At 35.7% G+C, this 19,076-nt stretch overlaps 1 protein-coding gene across 1 annotated transcript in view; it reads right to left on the bottom strand.

The window, feature by feature from the left end:
- Positions 1-19,076, bottom strand: part of DCC (DCC netrin 1 receptor) — a 1,314,656-nt gene that overhangs the window by 341,488 nt on the left and 954,092 nt on the right. The window contains exons 11-12 of the mRNA XM_049901020.1: positions 18,085-18,223; positions 10,798-10,847 (exon numbers count right to left, since the gene is read on the bottom strand). Of these exons, the coding sequence (XP_049756977.1) occupies positions 10,798-10,847; positions 18,085-18,223 (189 nt within the window). The remainder of the gene's footprint in view (positions 1-10,797; positions 10,848-18,084; positions 18,224-19,076) is intronic.

The following is a 19,076-nucleotide window of genomic DNA, read 5'->3' as shown; positions in this document are numbered from 1 at the left end:
CCTAGCAGTGAGAACCATTCAAAGTTGGTATTCCAATCAGTATAGTGTTGTTATAATAGTGAATGAAATACTACTTTAATAGCTTAGCACATTGCCAGGCACAAAACACCTGCAGAAAAAAAAGTTATTGCCATTATAATAATTATGATTAGGTGCTTGTTAAACATGTATCAGAAATCTTGATTACAATTACTCATGCTACTGTGTTAAATCTTTCAGATTAAATGCTTGCATTTTACAGTTGTTTTCTAAGGTAGCCAAAGCCCAAAACCAAACCTGTTGCCACTGAGTTGATTCCAACTCACAGGGATCCTATTAGAACAGAGTAGAACTGCCCCATAGGGTTTCCAAGGCTGTGATCTTTTATGGACCAGGCTGCCACGTCTTTCTCCTATTGAGTGGCTGGTGGGTTCAAACCGCTGACCTTTTTTTGGTTAGTAGCCGAATGATTAACCACTGTGCCCTAGGGCTCCTTTTCCAATGTAAACAACATTTACAACTACTAAATAAAGAATTTACATATAGGTGTTCCCATATCTCTAAAATCAAATAGTTAGCCACAGCTTTTATGTACTCGTAGGGCTGAAACTATTCATGTCCTCTAACTAATCAACCATTCCAACTATAACAGCAACTTCTGTGAACTAAATTAAAATCAGAGACCTTATCACTAGACCTAGGTTCATTTAATTTAAGCCCATTATTAAACCTCCCACTTTTCAAAAATGTATGACTTGAGGGAAATCTCATTAAACTCCACGGAAAGGCTAAAGTGAGCTTTGCCTTCAGAGTCAACCAGAAATGGAACCATTAGACATGTGCGTGATGGAGTATAAATTACAAGGTGATATTAAATTGAGACCAGACCTCAAAGGAGAATGATATTCTATCACATATTTTAATCTCTTTGTCAAAACCCTTTGTGCAGGTATACTAAATGGCAGTGACTATAATAAACTTGGAAAGAGAAAACTGCCACAGCTTCAAAACACACAATAGCAAAAAATATTATATTTGAAATATGAAAGATGAAAACACTCTAGAAATTTTTTTTTTTTTTTACGTCTGCTTACATTACGGTTTTTTTTTTTTTTTTTTTTTTTTACACATTACAAAAAGTTCATACTGTCATGGAGATTTAATCATGTCTCTAACTTATTGAAGTCCTGTATTAGATTTTGCAGGTAGTTCTCAACTCTCTTTTCTACATTATACATACAGGTACTTGAGAAAGACTGTTCCAGCTTAATAAATACTCCCTTCTAGCTTTTCAATAATATTTTTTTCTTCTCTCTTTTCCTTAACTCAATTTACATTTTTTATTTTATATTAATTCAGATTAGAATGGACTTTTTGGAGGAAAGAGGTCACTCAATTTACTGAGTGTATTTTCTTTGGATCATGTAAGATTCACAACTTTGCAAAGGTTTTAAAGATTGTGTTTTGTCTAAGAGGTTTCTGTAGAGAAATTAATTTGGGAAAAGTAAGGTTAAACAAATACTTCTCACAGCCTTTATAATCCCCCAAAAGGTACTTCTAACATTTCTCACAATTTTTTAAACCATGGCAATCTCATTCCTGGGGAAAGTACCATGAAACAAGTATTATTTGGGACAGCTTTTGGGAAGAACTACTCTAAGAAATGGATGACTATGTGATACAAAGGTAGCTTTGAATTTCCAGATTTTTCTCCTATTAAAGTTATTTATGTAATGTATTTAAGTAGACATGATACATTCCATATTATCTAAAAATTGGCTATCCAGTTTTGTTTTTTTTTTTTACTATCCTGATTAACCTTTCCATTCATAGCCTACCTTTATCCACTGCATTGGCTGTGCTTTCACTGAAGAAAGATGGAAACAGTTGATTTATTGGAACTTCAATCTACGGGTTAGGAGCTCTGGCTTATGCAATGGGATATGAGAGTGATCCTTGTAATGACAATACACATATGGAAATCCTGGTGGCATAGCGGTTAAGAGCTACAGCTGCTAACCAAAAGGTTGGCAGTTCAAATCCACCAGGCACTCCTTGGAAACCCTATGGGGCAGTTCTACTCTGTCCTGTAGGGTCGCTATGAGTCAGAATCGATGGAATGGCAACAGGTTTGGTGTATATATATATGTGTGTGTGTATGTACATATAATTAAGGTTCATTCTTATTAAATATGACAGACAATTGTCTTTATAGGTAGATTTCAAAAAAAATTCATAAGGGCAGGGCTTTGAAACAGAAGTACTCTGAAAACACCATCAGTAATCGGAAGTGGTGTTTCTTCCTGGCCAATTAACATATCTGCCTGTGCTCATGACCACACTGACTTATTAAGTCAGTGTGGATATAAAAAAATTTAATAGTCTTATTTCTCAATTAAGATGAAGTAAAAAGGCAATGAAAACTCTTTTCCATGTATTGGTTTCCTCACTCTTCAAAACTAAGTCAGGATAGTAAATATCTGAACAATTTATAAACCAAGCACAGTTTTATTCTTGAAGGCATCTCACTAATTATTACATGCTGTCTGATTAATGCAGTACAAACATTCATATCCAATCTAGTCGATTCTACAAACTCTAGACAAAAACAGTATTACTAGACTGTATGAACTATTAGGGCATCCATCACCTTCCTAATAATTATGCCTTATAATTATTATCAGCACTTTTCAATCATGGTTCCCTGACCATTATACATGCTCAAATAACAGTCATGTAATGAATTAATGAAGGGGTCAATGAATAAAATAAATACAAAATATCTACATCTAGTTGAATCAAACTGATGGCTAACTGGGCCAAGTACTATGTTGAAGAAGAAATGTTCTGTATAATATGATTGAATACAAATATCAGTGAGAAATTTGTGATTGTAAGCACTACTGTATTGGGACTGTCCATCAGTAAGCAAATGCTGATTTCTAGTTTAGCTTCAAATGGAACCAACCACCTGAGTTTTCCATCTGCCCTCTTTCTCTACATTATATCCATTTCAGAAACTCATTACATTTATGAGAGGAGGTCTCAGAGTTCTGGCTCCAAAAAATCTCAGCAGTCAGCATGTATTTTATGAAGGATTCATCATGATTCAGAGAGAAACAAAACATAGTTTATTCATGGCTATCTGAAGCCTTTGCCTATGTACAGCATAGAGGACAGAGATCAGCATTCACAGGAAGCTGTGGGTCCAGAGCACCTGTGCAAACAGAGTGCCCTCAGGAGGTTGTGATGTAGTCCGGAGCAATGTGAACTCAAGTTCTCTCTGCACAATCAAGAGACAAGAACTCTAAAACCTAGTGGACCTGCAAATAGATACCATAACAAATGCTGGTGCTTCATTTTTTATTCCTCCAGTTTCTTCCCCCTTTCCTCACTCTTCACACTTTTGCTCACACTGCCTAACAAGTGGGTATTCTAGTTGGAAGTCATATGCAAATGACTCACTCTGCTTTCTGCTTCTGTCCATGAGAGAGTTATCTCTAGCCCAGAAACAGGAGAGAGAGTAGGAGAAAAGGAGGGAGGAAGGGAGGGAAAAAGACTCACCCACAAACCTCAATGAAAACCCATAGTGCCCACACCATATCTTCAGAAGTATGTCCCTCTGCCGTTACCCAATGATACAAGTCTCCGATTTCCTCTGTATTGTCAAAAGACAGCAGCAAAACTTCTGGAACCAAAATGACAGTTTGTTTTTTGGAGTTGGAAATTGCTGTTATATTCCCCCTTTGGGTAGTTTCTGGGTAAAAGGAATTGCGTGATCACTGAACTCATTTTTGATTTATTTAGGCAATGCCAAGTTAGGCAGAAATTCAGGGGAATTCAACACTTCAAGATGCAGGAAGATCCAGTCACTCTTTCTACTGCTGCAGTAAAAGAGCCGTGTACACTGTTGGGCTGCGAATACCTAACTGTGTACCAGCTCTTAGGAATGCAACAAAATGATGTTCATGATGTTCATATAGACACATCTGATGTTCAGGTATAAGGATCTCAACAATAGAGAGGTGTGGGGTGATATAACGAGAAAAATACACCATTCTGCATTTTAAAAATCTAAACTTGCTCAATGATCCAAACCCTCTGATACACTGGGTTTTATTTATTCTTATTTTTGTTGACTATTTCATTTCTTACAATCACCCTATTGTACTCAGTTGTTAAATGTCTGTACTTGGGAGGTAAGTCCAGTATACTTCTATCGATTTACATCTGCCATGTTCTTTGATTCTGTAAAGATAAAGTGTTTGAGAAAGCTATAATTGGAAATACAGAGTCATAGCTATTTGGAGAAGCAAGAGTTTTAGAGATTATCTCTCTAATCCTCTCATTTTTTATCAATTATCTAGTAAAAGAGTCCCAGTACCTCAAATCCGAGGAGACTCTAAATGTTCTTATCCCTGTAACTTTTGGAATGGAACGTGGGAAAATTATCAAAATAATGTTAACTTTGAACTGTTGAAATAGATTAAATGTGGTTAGATTAAGAGTGAATTTTTTTTTGTGTGTGTGTGTGAGTGAAATTATATACAAGAAAAAATACCCACATCCTTTGCTGTTGAGTAGATTCTGACTCATAGCGGCCCAAGAGGACAGAGTAGAACTGCCCCATAGGATTTCAAGAAGCACCTGGTGGATCTTAACTGCGAACCTCGTGGTTAGCAGCTATAGCTCTTAATCACTACACCACCGGGGTTTCACAGGAAAACATACAGCCAATCAATACTTTCTGTATGTACAGTTCTTTGACAGTGGTTACATACTTCACATTGTGTCACCATTCTCATTATTTTTGCCCATATTGTTTCACCACCATTAACTTAGACTCTTTCCATTAAAGTTCTCATCTGTTCTTTAGAGTTACTATTGTCATTTTGATCTCATATTATTAATTCTTTAAAAGGAGGCAATGCGCAAGGCAGGTGAATGTTGGTTTTTGTCTCATATGTCTTTCTATTAAACTGTGAGCTCCATGAAGAAAGGTTATGTACCTCATATTATACTTGATACATAGTAGCTACACTGTAAATGTTGCATGAAGTAAGTGATACAGGCACACTGGCTTTTTAAGATCTCAAAGAGCAAGTAAGGCAGCCCCAGCATCTCTAATCCTGGCATACTCTAAATGTCCCTATCCCCAGAACTTTTGGAATGGAGCATACAAAAACAGTCAAGTGCTGACATAAGCTGTTTGCATTCTGCAAGTTTGTGCTTTACAAACTAACTAGCCAACTAATTAAGTTGCAATATTTATTTGTTCAAATAATAATTTAGTTCCAAAGGAAATTCATAAGGAAGTTGTCCTTATAAAAAGTTTCCCTAATACGAGAGTCACATTTTAAATCCACGTTATAGACCATTATTTTCCTTCATTGCGTATATGTTCTTATAAAGAAATTCTAGTACAAGAAATAACCACCTCATCATGACCCATTATTACCTGAAATCTAATACAAGTCATTCCCCTGAAACACAATTTTATGCTCATAGTTAGCTTGCAGAAGGAAATCTAGTCTCTCCTGCAATGGCAGCTTAATAAAGGTGCTCCACTCTACTATTTGGTTTCTGGTAGCATTGCATATTACAGAACAACATAGTGAAAAAAAAAAAAATTCTCTCTTTTTTTTCAATCTTAATACATAAGGACCTCTCTGTTTGAACACCCCTAAAAACATGATTTCTGGATCCAACTGGCTTATACGTGGCGTAAACCTAGCCCATACCAAAACCAAACCCATTGCCATGCCATGTTGATTCAGACTTATAACGGCCCTATAGGACAGAGTAGAACTGCCCCATAGGGTTTCCAAGGAGCAGCTGGTGGATTCAAACTGGTGAATTTTGGTTAGCAGCTGAGATATTAACCACTGTGCCACAAGTATGTATAAATGGTCATTACATACCTTACAAGGGCCTCTTGGGAATCCCTGGGTGGTATAAACTCTTAATGCATTTGGCTGGTAACCAAAAGGGTGGAGATTCAAATCCACCCATAAACACATCAGAAGAAAGGTCACATGATCTACTTCAGAAAAATAAGCCATTGAAAACCCTGTGGAACACAGTTCTGCTCTAACACATACGGGGTCACCATGAGCTGGCGTCAACTCGATGGCAACTGGTTAAGGACATCTCAGTTCTACATATAGAAACCCTAGCCAGGTTTTTGTAAAAATATTGGCACCATCAAGTTTCACGTATTAACCTCCAATAGCATGATCATTTATATTCCATATTTGCCAATATTATATAGCAAATATTTTCCAGAACAAGAGACTTTGTTTCTTCCATCTTGAAGAAAAATGAATGACATAAAAGTCATTATAATACTTTTAGTCTAAAAGAATACAATACTTATTCAACTATAGTGTTTCTTTTTACATCATTTAGTTCCTTGAAATGCTAATAATCAAGGGTAAATGTTAGTATATTTGAGACATTTTCTCTTATTCCAAATAAAAGAATATCAACATAGAATATTATTTTTGCCGAATATCAACATGGAATATTATTTTTGCCTTTCTCTGCATTAACATATTGGGAATGAAAAAGTACAGTTGATCATCCAGTTTCTTGACTCTTGGTAACGATTCAAGGATAATAATTTATAAATCTTAGAAAACTAAGAAATACAAATCAGAGGAAGGAAGAGAGAGAGAGAGACGGAGAGGTTTTTCCATGCCTGCGCCTGCTGTATTCACTCTGAAAAACTAATGAACAAGTTAAATATTCTAGCAGTGTACTGTTGCAGAGATAACCAACAAGAGGATAGAAGCAGGAAGGTTTCTATTTGGTTTCTGGAGGCATTGCATATTACAGAAGAGTGTATACAGTGATATTTGTGCATACATATATATGAATCGGTTAAAAAAAATCAATTGTGTAATCCAGGAATTCACTTTTCGGAAAAATAATAAATCATATATAAATACAGTAGTATCCAGTATCACTCAATAATGCCTTATTCACAGCTCATAAGAAAACATCTATCCTTTGCTAGAATATACCTTTAAAGGATATGAACACACACACAGGCAAAATTGCTTATGTATCAGTTTCCATGTTCTGTCTAACAAAAATGAGTGATTAAAACAATAGAAAGTACAATATGTGTTCCAAATTTCACTCATTAACAACATACAGTAACTGTGAAAATGTACTTGGCTTTGATTTGGCAATCTCCTAATTTTAGTAGCACATCAATAAAACATTTAATATTGTTACAAATAAAAATTTCTGTCTTTTTTAGGGTGGTGTTTATTTCTTATCTTTTATTCATTTTTTCTTCCTAAATTCACTTATTTTTCACCTTTCTAATTTTAAATTTGTTTTGCTAGTTTCTATACAACATAAAAAAAAAAATTGACTAGAAATATAAGAAAACAACTTTAGTAGATGTGCTCCCAGCTCCAAATGATAAATTCATTCCACTGGCACAAAGCTGATCAAGTGACAAGGTGTGGCTTTTTGTAGATTTTTGCATCTGCAAGGAATTGTACATGGAGGGATGTAGCAATTACCTACTGACACCAGGTTAGGTCCAACACATATATTACTCCTCGCTTACGATACACCAAAATGGTAGGTATTAACACTCATACTATGTGGATGTGCAAACTCAGGTTTGGTGAGGTTGAACACTTTTCTAAGACTATATGCAATTATTAAAAGAGGGACTTAGGATTAAAACCCAAGATATGACTTTCTCTAAAACCTGTATAACTTTTCTGATGTCTGTCTGATGTTAGAAGTCATTTAGACCAATTCCTTCCCTTGAGAAGTAAGTAAACTGAGGCTCAAGAAGAGTAAAATGATTTCCCCAATTGTATATAATCAGGTGATGGCAGGGTCAAGGCCAGACCAGCCCTTTTTCATTCTACCCACTGTTTTGATTTATTTTCAACTGTGAACTGTACTTGAAATAATGAGATGCTGCTAGCAAACTGATTTCTAACATTAGACTCCTTATCTTCTACTATTCTTTGGCTAAATTAAGGTCTTTTGAAAGTTATACCAACTTCTTAAGCCAGGAAAACATTAATCATTATGTAACATTGTTTCATGAGTACAATCTTATTGGACCTCAAGAATGACCTCCAATGTCTATATTGATAAGGGAAAATATAGACAATGATGAAATACTCAATTCCAATCATGTTGTTGTTATTAGGTGTCCTGGAGTTGGTTCCGACTCATAGCAACCCTACATACAACAGAATGAAACACTGCCGGGTTCTGTGCCATCCTCACAGCTTTTGTTATGCTTGAGCCCACTGTTGTAGCCACTGTGTCAATCTATCTTGTTGAGGGTCTTACTCTTTTGCACTGACCCTCTACTGTATCAAGCATGATGTGCTTCTCCAGAGACAGCTTCCTCCTGAAAACACGTCCAAAGTACATGAGACGGAGGCTCATCATTCTTGCTTCTAAGGATCATTCTGGTTGTACTTCTTCCAAGACAGGTTTGGTTGTTCTTCTGGCAGTCCATGGTGTATTGAATATTCTCGGCCAACACCATAGTTCGAAGGCATCGATTCTTCCCTATTTGTTGTTCAGCTTTTGCATGGGCATGAGGAGATTGAAAATACCATGACTTGGGTCAGGGGGCACCTTACTCCTCAAAGTAACATATTTGCTTTTTAATACGTGAAAGAGGTCTTTTACAGCAGATTTGTCCAATACAATATGCCATTTGATTTCTTGGCTGCTGCTTCCATGGGTGTTGATTGTGGATCCAAAGTAAAATAAAATCTTGACAACTTCAATATTTTCTCCATTTATCATGATATCTCCATTTATCATGATATCCAGTTGTGAGGATTTTTGTTTTCTTTATTTTGAGGTGTAATCCATACTGAAGGCTATAGTATTTGATCTTCATCAGTAAGTGCTTCAAGTCCTCTTTGCTTTCAGCAAGCAAGGTCTTGATATCTGCATACTGCAAGTCGTTAATGAATTTTCCTTCAATCCTGATGTTGTGTTCTTCTTCATATAGCACAGTTTCTCTGATTATTTGCTCAGCATACAGATTGAATAAGTATGGTGAAAGAATACAACCCTGACACACACCTTTTCTGATTTTAAACCATGCAGAATCCCCTTGTTCTGTACAAATGACTGCCTCTTGGTCTACATACAGGTTCCTCATGAGCACAATTAAGTGTTCTGGAATCCCCATTCTTTGTAATGTTATCCGTAATTTGTAATGATCCACGTATTGAATGCATTTGCATAGTCAATAAAACACAGGTGAACATCTTTCCGGTATTCTCTGCTTTTAGCCAATAACCACCTGACATCAGAAATGATATCTCTCTTTCCGTATCCTTTTCTGAATCTGGTTTGAATTTCTGGCAGTTCCCTGTTGATGGACTGCTGCAACCATTTTAGAATTATCTTCAGCAAAAATTTACTTGTATGTGGTATTAATGATATTGTTCGATAATTTCTGCATTCTATTTGATCACCTTTCTTTGGAATGGGCACAAATGTGAATCTCTTTCAGCCACTTGGCCAGGTAGCTGTCTTCCAAATTTCTTGGCATCTGTTTGTTGAAACATCTCAATTGGTATTCCATCAGTTCCCGAAGCCTTTTTTTCCCCCAATGCCTTCAGTGCAGCTTGGACTTCTTTCAATACCATTCTTTTTTGGTCACATGCTACCTCCTGAAATGGCTGAATGTTGACCAATTCTTTTTTGGTACAGTGACTCTGCGTATTCCTTTCATCTTCTTTTGATGTCTTCTGTGTCATTCAATACTTTGCCCAAAGAATCCTTCAATATTGCAACGCAAGGCTTGAATTTTCCTTCAATTCTTTCAGCTTGAGAAATGCTGAGAGTCTTCTTCTCTTTTGGTTTTCTATCTCTAGGTCTTTGCACATTTCTTCATGATACTTTGTCTTCTTGAGCCACCCTCTGAAATCTTCCGTTCAGCTCTTTTACTTCATCAATTCTTCCATTCCCTTTAGCTACTCTACGTTCAAGAGCAAGTTTCAGGGTCTCCTCTCACGTGCATTTTGATATTTTTCTTTCTTTCCTGCCTTTTTAATGACCTTTTGCTTTCTTTAAGTATGGTGTCCTTTATGTCATCCCACAGCTCACCTGGTCTTTGGTCATTAGTGTTCAGAGCATCAAATCTGTTCTTGACATGGTCTCTAAATTCAGGTGGGACAGACTCAAGGTCATACTTTGGCTCTAGTGAACTTGTTTTAATTTTCTTCAGCTTCAACTTGAACTTGCATATGAGCAATTGATGGTCTGTTCCACATTCGGCCCCTGGCCCTGTTCTAACTGATGATATTGAGCTTTTCCATCATCTTTTTCCATAGATGTAGCCAATATGATTCCTGTGTATTCCATCCAACAAGATCCATGTGTATAGTCACCATTTATGTTGTGGAAAAAAGGTATTATTCTAATTTTACTAACAGGACACAATGTCTCTTTTTCTCACCTCTTTCACTTGTTTTACCCATTCCTATATGCAGTCGCCCTCTCTAGGCTTTGTAATAGTTATGTACTGGTGAATATACGTAAAATAAACCTCTTTTTTTTTTTTTGCTAATAGAATATCCTTCAAGCTTTACAACATTTATAAAATCAAGTGTATCAGAAGTAAGCAAATCCTTCATTTAATTTATCCAAGTCTGACGGAAGAGTATGTGGAATTGATGGCACTCACTGTGCTGGACTGGAACATTTCTTCACACTGATGCTGTCATCCTGTACTCAACATGGTAGATGAAAGAGAGGAGTTGTGCATGACTAGGTAATGAAGTAGTGAGCATATGGCCGACTTACCCTCGAATTAACCACTTCCAGGGAGATGTTCTGCGGTGGGGCACTTGGCACTAAAAGGAATGAAACGATTTGGGATGGTTACTGTCAAAGTCATAGGAGAGAAACGTCAACCCTTTTTTTTTGAAAAGAAATAGTGTGTCTTTTCTCACAGTTTATAATTCAGTAATAATTATGTACGTTAGTCCAGGTGGCATTTCAAAATTTCCTTAAAGAGGTGAAAAATAACTACATCTGTTTATTTTTTTCTCACTTGGTAGCCAGTCATCCATCTGGGGAGACTCCAAAACAGGCAAGAGAGCACCCACTGTGACACTGAATACTGCCATTTAATTACAGCTTTCTTGTGATAATCTTCCCAGAGAAGCCAATAAAAACACACAGGAGATTTCCTACAGTGATTTTTAAGGGCTTAAGATATTGTGCATTTAAGGATCTGCATGGTTTTATGTTGTAATTTGTCATTCTAATGGTCACCCATGTTGCTTAATCTCTTAAAAAGCAAAAATGAAAAATACATTGACGTATATCCCAGTTTTTTGGTGTATGTAATTAAACCTTTGGGTCATAGATGAAAGCAGGTTACAAAATAGTATTTGGTGAGTCACTTCTATTAACAAAGGAGTAGGTGGCCCTCCCCCCCAACTCCCTTTGTGGATTTAGGTATTTCCTATCTCTTACCTACATTTTGACTACTCCACTTCTTCCTGTCAGAAGGAAGAATATACATGACTCTCTTTTGAGTACTTGTAATGAATCCTTACTATATAAAAAAAAGTGAATATTCTATCATGTGAGTTATTTACAGACAACTATTTACTGAATGGCTGTTATGTGCCAGGCATTATTCTATGTATCTGGGATGAATCATAAACAAAATAGTTTCCTGCCCCACAACTGGAATAGGAGCAGCATTCAATAGGCTTAACACATATTAATCCATCAAATACGTAGTCCCTACCCTGGTGGGTAGTGGTTAAGTGCTACAGCTGCTAACCAAAGGGTCGGCAGTTCTAATCTGCCAGGCACTCCTTGGAAACTCTATGGGGCAGCTCTACTCTGTCCTATAAGGTCGCTATGAGTCGGAATCGACTCTACAGCACTGGGTTTGGGTTTTTTTTTTGGGTTTATTCTTTCCAGGACACATTGATGAATTGAATAAAAAGGAATTTCAGACATTTCCAAGAATTTAAGGGCCATTTTTTTTTTCATTTTTTTCCCTTCTTTTCCTTGAACTTAGACCATATGCTTATTTTCCTAGGATACTTATATTTACCCTGTATTTATCTATGCCCTACTCTGATTTTACCTTCTGAAAAATAGTTACCATGAAGGTATAGTGTATGTCTGGCTCATTTTTATATTCTCCAAGCTGATAGTCAATTAGTATTTACTGACTGAATGAATAAATTAATACTTACTTAAATATTAGCTCCTGGGCCTTTCTGTGGCTGTTAAGTAAAAGGTTGGCAGTTGGAATCCCCTAGCTGCTCCTGGGAAACCCTGTGGGACAGTTCTTCTCTGTCCAGTAGGTCACTATGAGTCAGAATCGACTTGAAGGCAATGGGTTTGGTTTGTTTTTGGATCTTTCTGGGCATGATTAGAATGACAATCATTTATTTTGTTTTGATGTTGAACTTCTTGTTTTACCCAGTAAAACCCAGTGCCATCGAGTCGATTCCGACTTATTTCTTGTTTTAGTGCTTGATAATGGTTGTAGCTATTGTAGCTTTGGTCAAATGGTCATCTAATGTTTTCTTTTCATAAATTACATCAACAGTCTTGTTTTAAAAATTTTGTTAGTTAGGAAATAGACTAGTATTTAATTTTTTAGTTCATGTTATGATTTTCTTATTAAATTCAAAATGCAATCTCCGTGAGGACAGGGATTTTTGCCTTGTTAGGTGCTATAGTCTCAATATCAAGAACAGTATCTGGCACATGGTACAGATTCAGTATATATTTGTTGACTGACTGACTGAATGAATACAGAGATTATAAGTCATAATAAAAACTCTTTCATATTCAGAGTTTTGGTCACAAGTTATTTTTTATTGCAATTGAAGTATAACATATGTATAAAGAAGTGCCCAAATCTTAAAGACGTAACTTGATGAAGGGGTGTGTGTGTGTGTGTGTGTGTGTGTTCCCATTTCACTTCCAATTAAATCAAAATATAGAACATTTTTGATATTCTGGAAAGCTCGCTTGTGTCTCTTCCTAGTTAGTACCCAAAATAACCACTATTCTAACTTCTCTAACACCCTAGATTAGTTTAGCTTGTTCTTGAGCTTTCCACTATAATACGCTACATTTATCCATTGTACTGTTGAATGGCATTTGGATCACTTCTACCTTGAGGCTATGTGAATAAAGCTGCTAAGAACATACTTTTGCATGTCTTTGGTGAACAACTGCACTCATTTCTCTTCACTATATATCTGGGCAGTTTTCCAAAGTGGCTGTACCAATTTACATGCCCATTAACAATGTAGGAACATTCTGGGTACCATACTTTGCCCAGCTTTTGATATTTTCAAATTTTATTTATTTAGTAGTATAAATGGAACCTCAATATGGTTTAATCTGTTTTCCCCGATGACTAGTCGTGTTGAACATCTTTTCACATGGTTGCTGGTATTTGGATATCCTTTTTAGTCATGTTCTTAAAGAATGATTTTGTTAACATGTATCAGTTTCCCAAACCCATCTACAAAAATTTTCATTCTTTTCTATTTCATACTCCATATTCATGCTACTATTATTTACATCTATTTTCTCTAGAGCTAAAATGAATCAGAAGGGTTCTCCTACATTTGGCAGTCTTTCCTATCTTCTCAGGTCTACAAATGCTATGTTATTAAATGAGTCTTCCTGAACTACCTTTTCACAGACCCTTAGATGTCTTAGTCCAGTCTCTAGGAAAGGGAAGGCAGCAGAGTCTTTAATAAAATAATCTATAAATTCCCTTTCTTTGAAAGAGGAAAGAGATTGACTGGAAATAACCACAATATATGTGATCAGAAGTTCTAAATTAACTGATAACCAAGGCAGAATTTGACATGGGTCATATTCATAATATTCTGTAAAGCACTGAAAATTAAAATAGACACACACCGAAAATAATGGTTTCTAATCTTATGCTGTAGATCATACAATTTCAAAACTTTTTTTGAAAAAAAAAAACCCTTTTTAAAAACAAGGTTTGGAAATGATGCCTTGATTAAGATAATAAATCCTTAAACATGGAAAAATCTTTCTAGTTTATACTTTACATGCTATTGTAATACTTACATGCCATATCATATCTTGATAACTATATCACACCCACTTTTTAGCCAACTAAATAATATCAAAACAAAATTTCCATAACAGTAACTCAATTTATGATAGGTGATTGAATTTTGAAGGAAAAAAGAAGGTACCTTAGATTTATAATGTTTTATTCTAGGTACAATGCTAGGCGATATGTAATCCTCAAAGTCACTGTAATTTAAATCTATAAATGGTGTTTAACTTCTCATTTCCAGAAAGTCAAGATTACACTGAGATACAGAATACATGTAAATGGTCTTCTTTTTGTAACTACCACAATTTTTGAAGCCTGAGGATTATTTTCTGTATTAGGAATCAAAAGCCAATATTATAAAACTCTAAAGATCCTTATATTGAAGTGTTTATATATTTTTATATCTATTTATAATACAAATTTTTCTTTCCTTCTATTGATAGCATACTGGCTCTTCTCATCTTATGCATTGTCAGGAAGGAAAAGCAGAGAATTTTTCTACGTTATTTAGAGGAAAATAAATAAAACAAAGAGGACTAGATGTTTGGTGGAAGGCAGGGGAATCCATATCTATCTTGGCTTTTCTATACTTGTCATTCCAAGATGTCTCATTGTCTCAAGAGGCAGAGGGGAAGGATGTAGTTCATTGCTTTTCTCTTCAAAATGTTAAGTAATTTATCATTTACAATAGGTTCATTAAAGCCAATCAGAGGTGTTTGGTCTGGAAACTCCCCTCAATATGGTGGAACATGCTGATTTGAAACACATGGTAATGAGGCATTCTGTCTGAGAGATCAAGTTCCTCGTATATTTGTTAATGAATCCCTGTACATACAGGCACCTGAATTCCTCCCCTTAGCAAATGTGTGCTGTCATGTATACACAATTTGTGCATCAAAATAATTAATATATAATTAATTATAAGCTTTTTCCTTATGGAACTAACAGAGGGCATTTATCATAGAATAAGAGAAACTCAATATGTTTTCACATTGAATCCTACCTCTTTATTTACTAGCTTATGTGAACTAGCTCTGCTGCTTACGACTTTTTGTGATTTCTTTCTAACTCAGTTGTGTCATCTGTAAAATGGGGAAAATAAAGTGCTATGAGGATAAAAGATTAATAATGCCAAGTGTTTAGAGCAGAGTTGTACTAGTAAGTACTGAATAAATATTAGTGATAATACTAAGAAGCACATTCCCATAGATATGTTTGCCTGTGAAACTTGGGTCCCACTGTTTTTGGGCACAAGGCAACATGGAATGGATATTCATGATTATTAATTCATTTATAAAAGCTGCAAACACAATCCCTGACCTACACGCTAATCAGTTCAAGAGATAGTATTTTGGGACAAACTAGAAAACTAGTTAAATTATATACTAAATATCAGACTTCTTAGATCTTATACTGTAAATTCCCAACGGTTTGAAGTGGGCCTCTATAGACCAATGGTACACCGGGTAAAAGAAATGAATAAAATACAATGTTTCTACCCAGAAAAACAACTAAGCACAGCTACATTAGAGATGATAGGTCATCTGGGTAAAAATATAAGCATCTTAACAACAGGGAGAAAGAAGCCATTGGAATAATTAAGTCTGAAAAAAATGTATTTGCATTTCATTTTTATTCAATATTCCTTTGACCCCAACATAAATTTTTATGATAAGAATTACTCTGACATGATAAGAAATCTGATGTTCTCTACAACACAGATTCATTGAGTTACAGTCATATATTAAATTAGTTTCACAGATGTGGCAAATGGACCTAAAGATACTATACATACAAACATTTTTACAGTTTTGGCTGAACTGTCTGATTAATTCAATAAATATTTACTGAGTTGGGAGGAATACAAAGATGAAGATAACATCATCCCTTATATTAAGGAGCTTGTGACCAATTGCTAGAAAAGGATATGCTCTTTGGTAAAGCAGAGGGTCAGTGAAAATGAGGGAAATCCTGAATGAAATGGACTGACAATTTAGCCACAACAGTGGACTCGAACATACCAACAAGAATGAAGATGGCACAGGACTGGGTACAAGGTCTTATTTTGTTCTGTTATACACAGAGTTGCCATTGGTTGGAGCCTAGTTGATGGCAACTAACAACAACAATAAAAAGTGTAATGAGAAAAAGAGATGTGCGTATTGGCATAAACCAAAAAACCAAACCCATTGCCGTTGAATTGATTCCAACTCATACTGACTCTATAGGACAGAGTAGAACTGCCCGCAGAGAGTTTCCAAGGAGTATGTGGTGGATTTGAACTGCTGACCCTTTGGTGAGCAGATGTAGCTCTGCACCATCAGGGTTTCCATATAAATATATATGCTACGCATTTTTTTAGGTGCTTACATGGATTAGTATATTTAATTTTTATAATATTCTCCTTTTAACATCCAAAAAGTCTAAGGAGAAGAAGCCTTCGTGAATGAGGGCTGGAAGAGAGAAGGGGCATGGATAATAAAGGACTAGAAGTCAAGATTATGGGGGTTATTTTGTTGAGAATTAAAAGAGATGAGCTGACGGTGAAGACAGATGCGGGTGAGGTCAGGGTACCTACAATGAAGTGGCTATGAAAAGTCCCTCCTTTCTCCTATCAAAGGTGTCTGATCACATTGCATAGCAATGTTTATTGGGGTTACAGTCATGAAATCCTTTTATATAGTGACAGGCATTTTCTAAATCCTGAACATTGCTACACTTTCAAAGGATAATTCTTGGACTAATGAGTAATAATCTGTCTTTCTCACTTATGACATTTAAAACTGAAGTGGAGAATGGGGCCACAGTATTACAGTTCAGAGTGTGAATCAAATCTACATAAATTATGTAAAGTATTCATTTTCATTTGTTTTGCTTTTATTTTTTTAATTATAAGTTGTGAATTAATTCATTCTGCCAATAAATATTCTGTTCTGTCTTCAGTAACAGAATTGGATGGATGGGCACAAAAATTGCACTAAAAAAGATACTGAAGTGGTGTCACGTATTAAACACATTTTTTCCTAAGTTGAAACTGCAAATGAGCATTACTTTCATGTCTTCTTTTTGCTGGGTTTAATAATATGCACCTTCTTCTTTGTCCCATTGATAATTGTATGAAATATCCACCCATATATTCCCAGATTAAAGAATAATGGATCAGCCAGGGATCAAAGCTAAAAGTAATTTTTTTAAAAAAAATTCGAATGATCAATAATTTATAGAAGTACACAGACCAATATCAGAACTACTACTGAAAAAAGATAGCTTGTTGCCTTTTCAATATTCATGGGGGCTATATCTGCATTTCTGTACCTGCCTGAGTTCTCACTGTGCCCACGTAATAGATTCTATCATATTTTATTTTCGCTTTTTATTAAATTTCCCAACATTTCATTATCGCCCATTCCTTAGCTCTAATTTCCCCTTTGCTAAATCCAACATCTTCACTCCGAGTTCTTTCTCTTTTATGGCATTTAAGAAAACATGTCTAATCTTTCATTTCTTTGGCAATGAGCAACTGAAGGTATACATTTTCATATCTCAGTTTTAATATTTCTAGTGCCGAATTCTTCATGGTATATTTTAAATTAAAATATATATACAGGTGAACTGTGAGTTCATAATGTTAATAGTCTCAACCCATTAGAAGGGGTTACAAATTTGTCCTCAGATCTGCATAAATGTGTGTGTGTGTTTTGGGTTTTTTTTAGTGTATTTTTAAAAATGAACACATAAACAATTTAATTTGAGCTCTTAGGTAGTACTCATGCTTTGAGGAGCTCCAATTAGGACACCCTTGACTCAGATTATATACCTTGAAAGAAAGTTTAAATTTGAATGCAGTAATGTGAGTGAATTAGCCCAGTTTCTGTTTTATGCTAATAGATCTTCCAGAAAATTTCAGTCCCAGAGCCTTGAAAATGGAATGTCGACGTATATGCAATATTCTTTTTCATTATAACAAATATTTAAACGAAGTTTCACTGTCATTAACTTACCATCAGAGAGCGTAACCACTGTTATGTCATCAGTAGATACTCCTGGCCCATAGCGATTATAAGCTAGGAATCGAAGATTATATTCCGTGAATTTTTTCAGGCCTTCCAGTTTATAAGAGAGTCCATCAACCTCTATATTCTGGAGACATAAAAAGCCCAAACTGTTATTAAGGAGGTATATTAAAGCAGAAATGGCAGTCATTCTGTGCAATCAGCAGATGGGATATTAGACTCTGACAAAACTATACCCTTGCCTTACAATGAGTTGCTGTAAAACCTAACCCGTGACAGAGACTCCCCCACTAAAGCCCCAAATCCTCTACAGACTCCTTGTTAAAACAGCACCATGCTATTTTTACAGTCATTAAGTTCCAATTTGTTTAACACTACCCGATTCACTGAACAGTGTGGGTTATTCCGCCCACACAAGAAACCCGGCAGGTAGAGAGCAGCTTGTAAAGTCCACAGGAACAATTGCTCCTGTAGCCCAAATGCGGTAATTTACCAAGAAACAATAGCTTTCTTCCTTCCCCTGATGAAATATCTCCATGGCTTTTGAAACTGACAGATACTTTGCCACAATTTTTATCTCCCAAAATGCTGGGAGGTAGGTCGGGACTGTTTTCACCACTTCCGAGCTGCAGAAAATGAGGTACTAGAGGTGAAGGTCGCCAAGGAAATCATAGCCAATTCACTCCAGAAGACCCGTTATTTGGCCCTGCACGGTGATCCACACACCTCCATCTCGACTGATTCCATTTTTGAATTTATTTAAAGCATTGGGTAAAAAAGCATTATTGAAAAACTAAAATATATTTAAAAAGTGGATAGAATGGAATGGTGAAAAATAAAAGCTAAAATAGCATGGGGACAGCAAAAAAAAAAAAAAAGATTTTATAAGAGAAGCTCTTAGTAACGCTCATTTTATGACGTAAGTTGGGACTTGAATTATGTCTGATTGAATCTGTTGCAAAACACATTTTAAAATAAAA

This window comes from Elephas maximus, chromosome 11 (assembly GCF_024166365.1).
Source record: "Elephas maximus indicus isolate mEleMax1 chromosome 11, mEleMax1 primary haplotype, whole genome shotgun sequence".
In the NCBI taxonomy this organism is placed as follows: domain Eukaryota; kingdom Metazoa; phylum Chordata; class Mammalia; order Proboscidea; family Elephantidae; genus Elephas; species Elephas maximus.
Note: the sequence above shows the minus strand (reverse complement) of the source record. Positions and strands in the feature narration are given on the sequence as shown.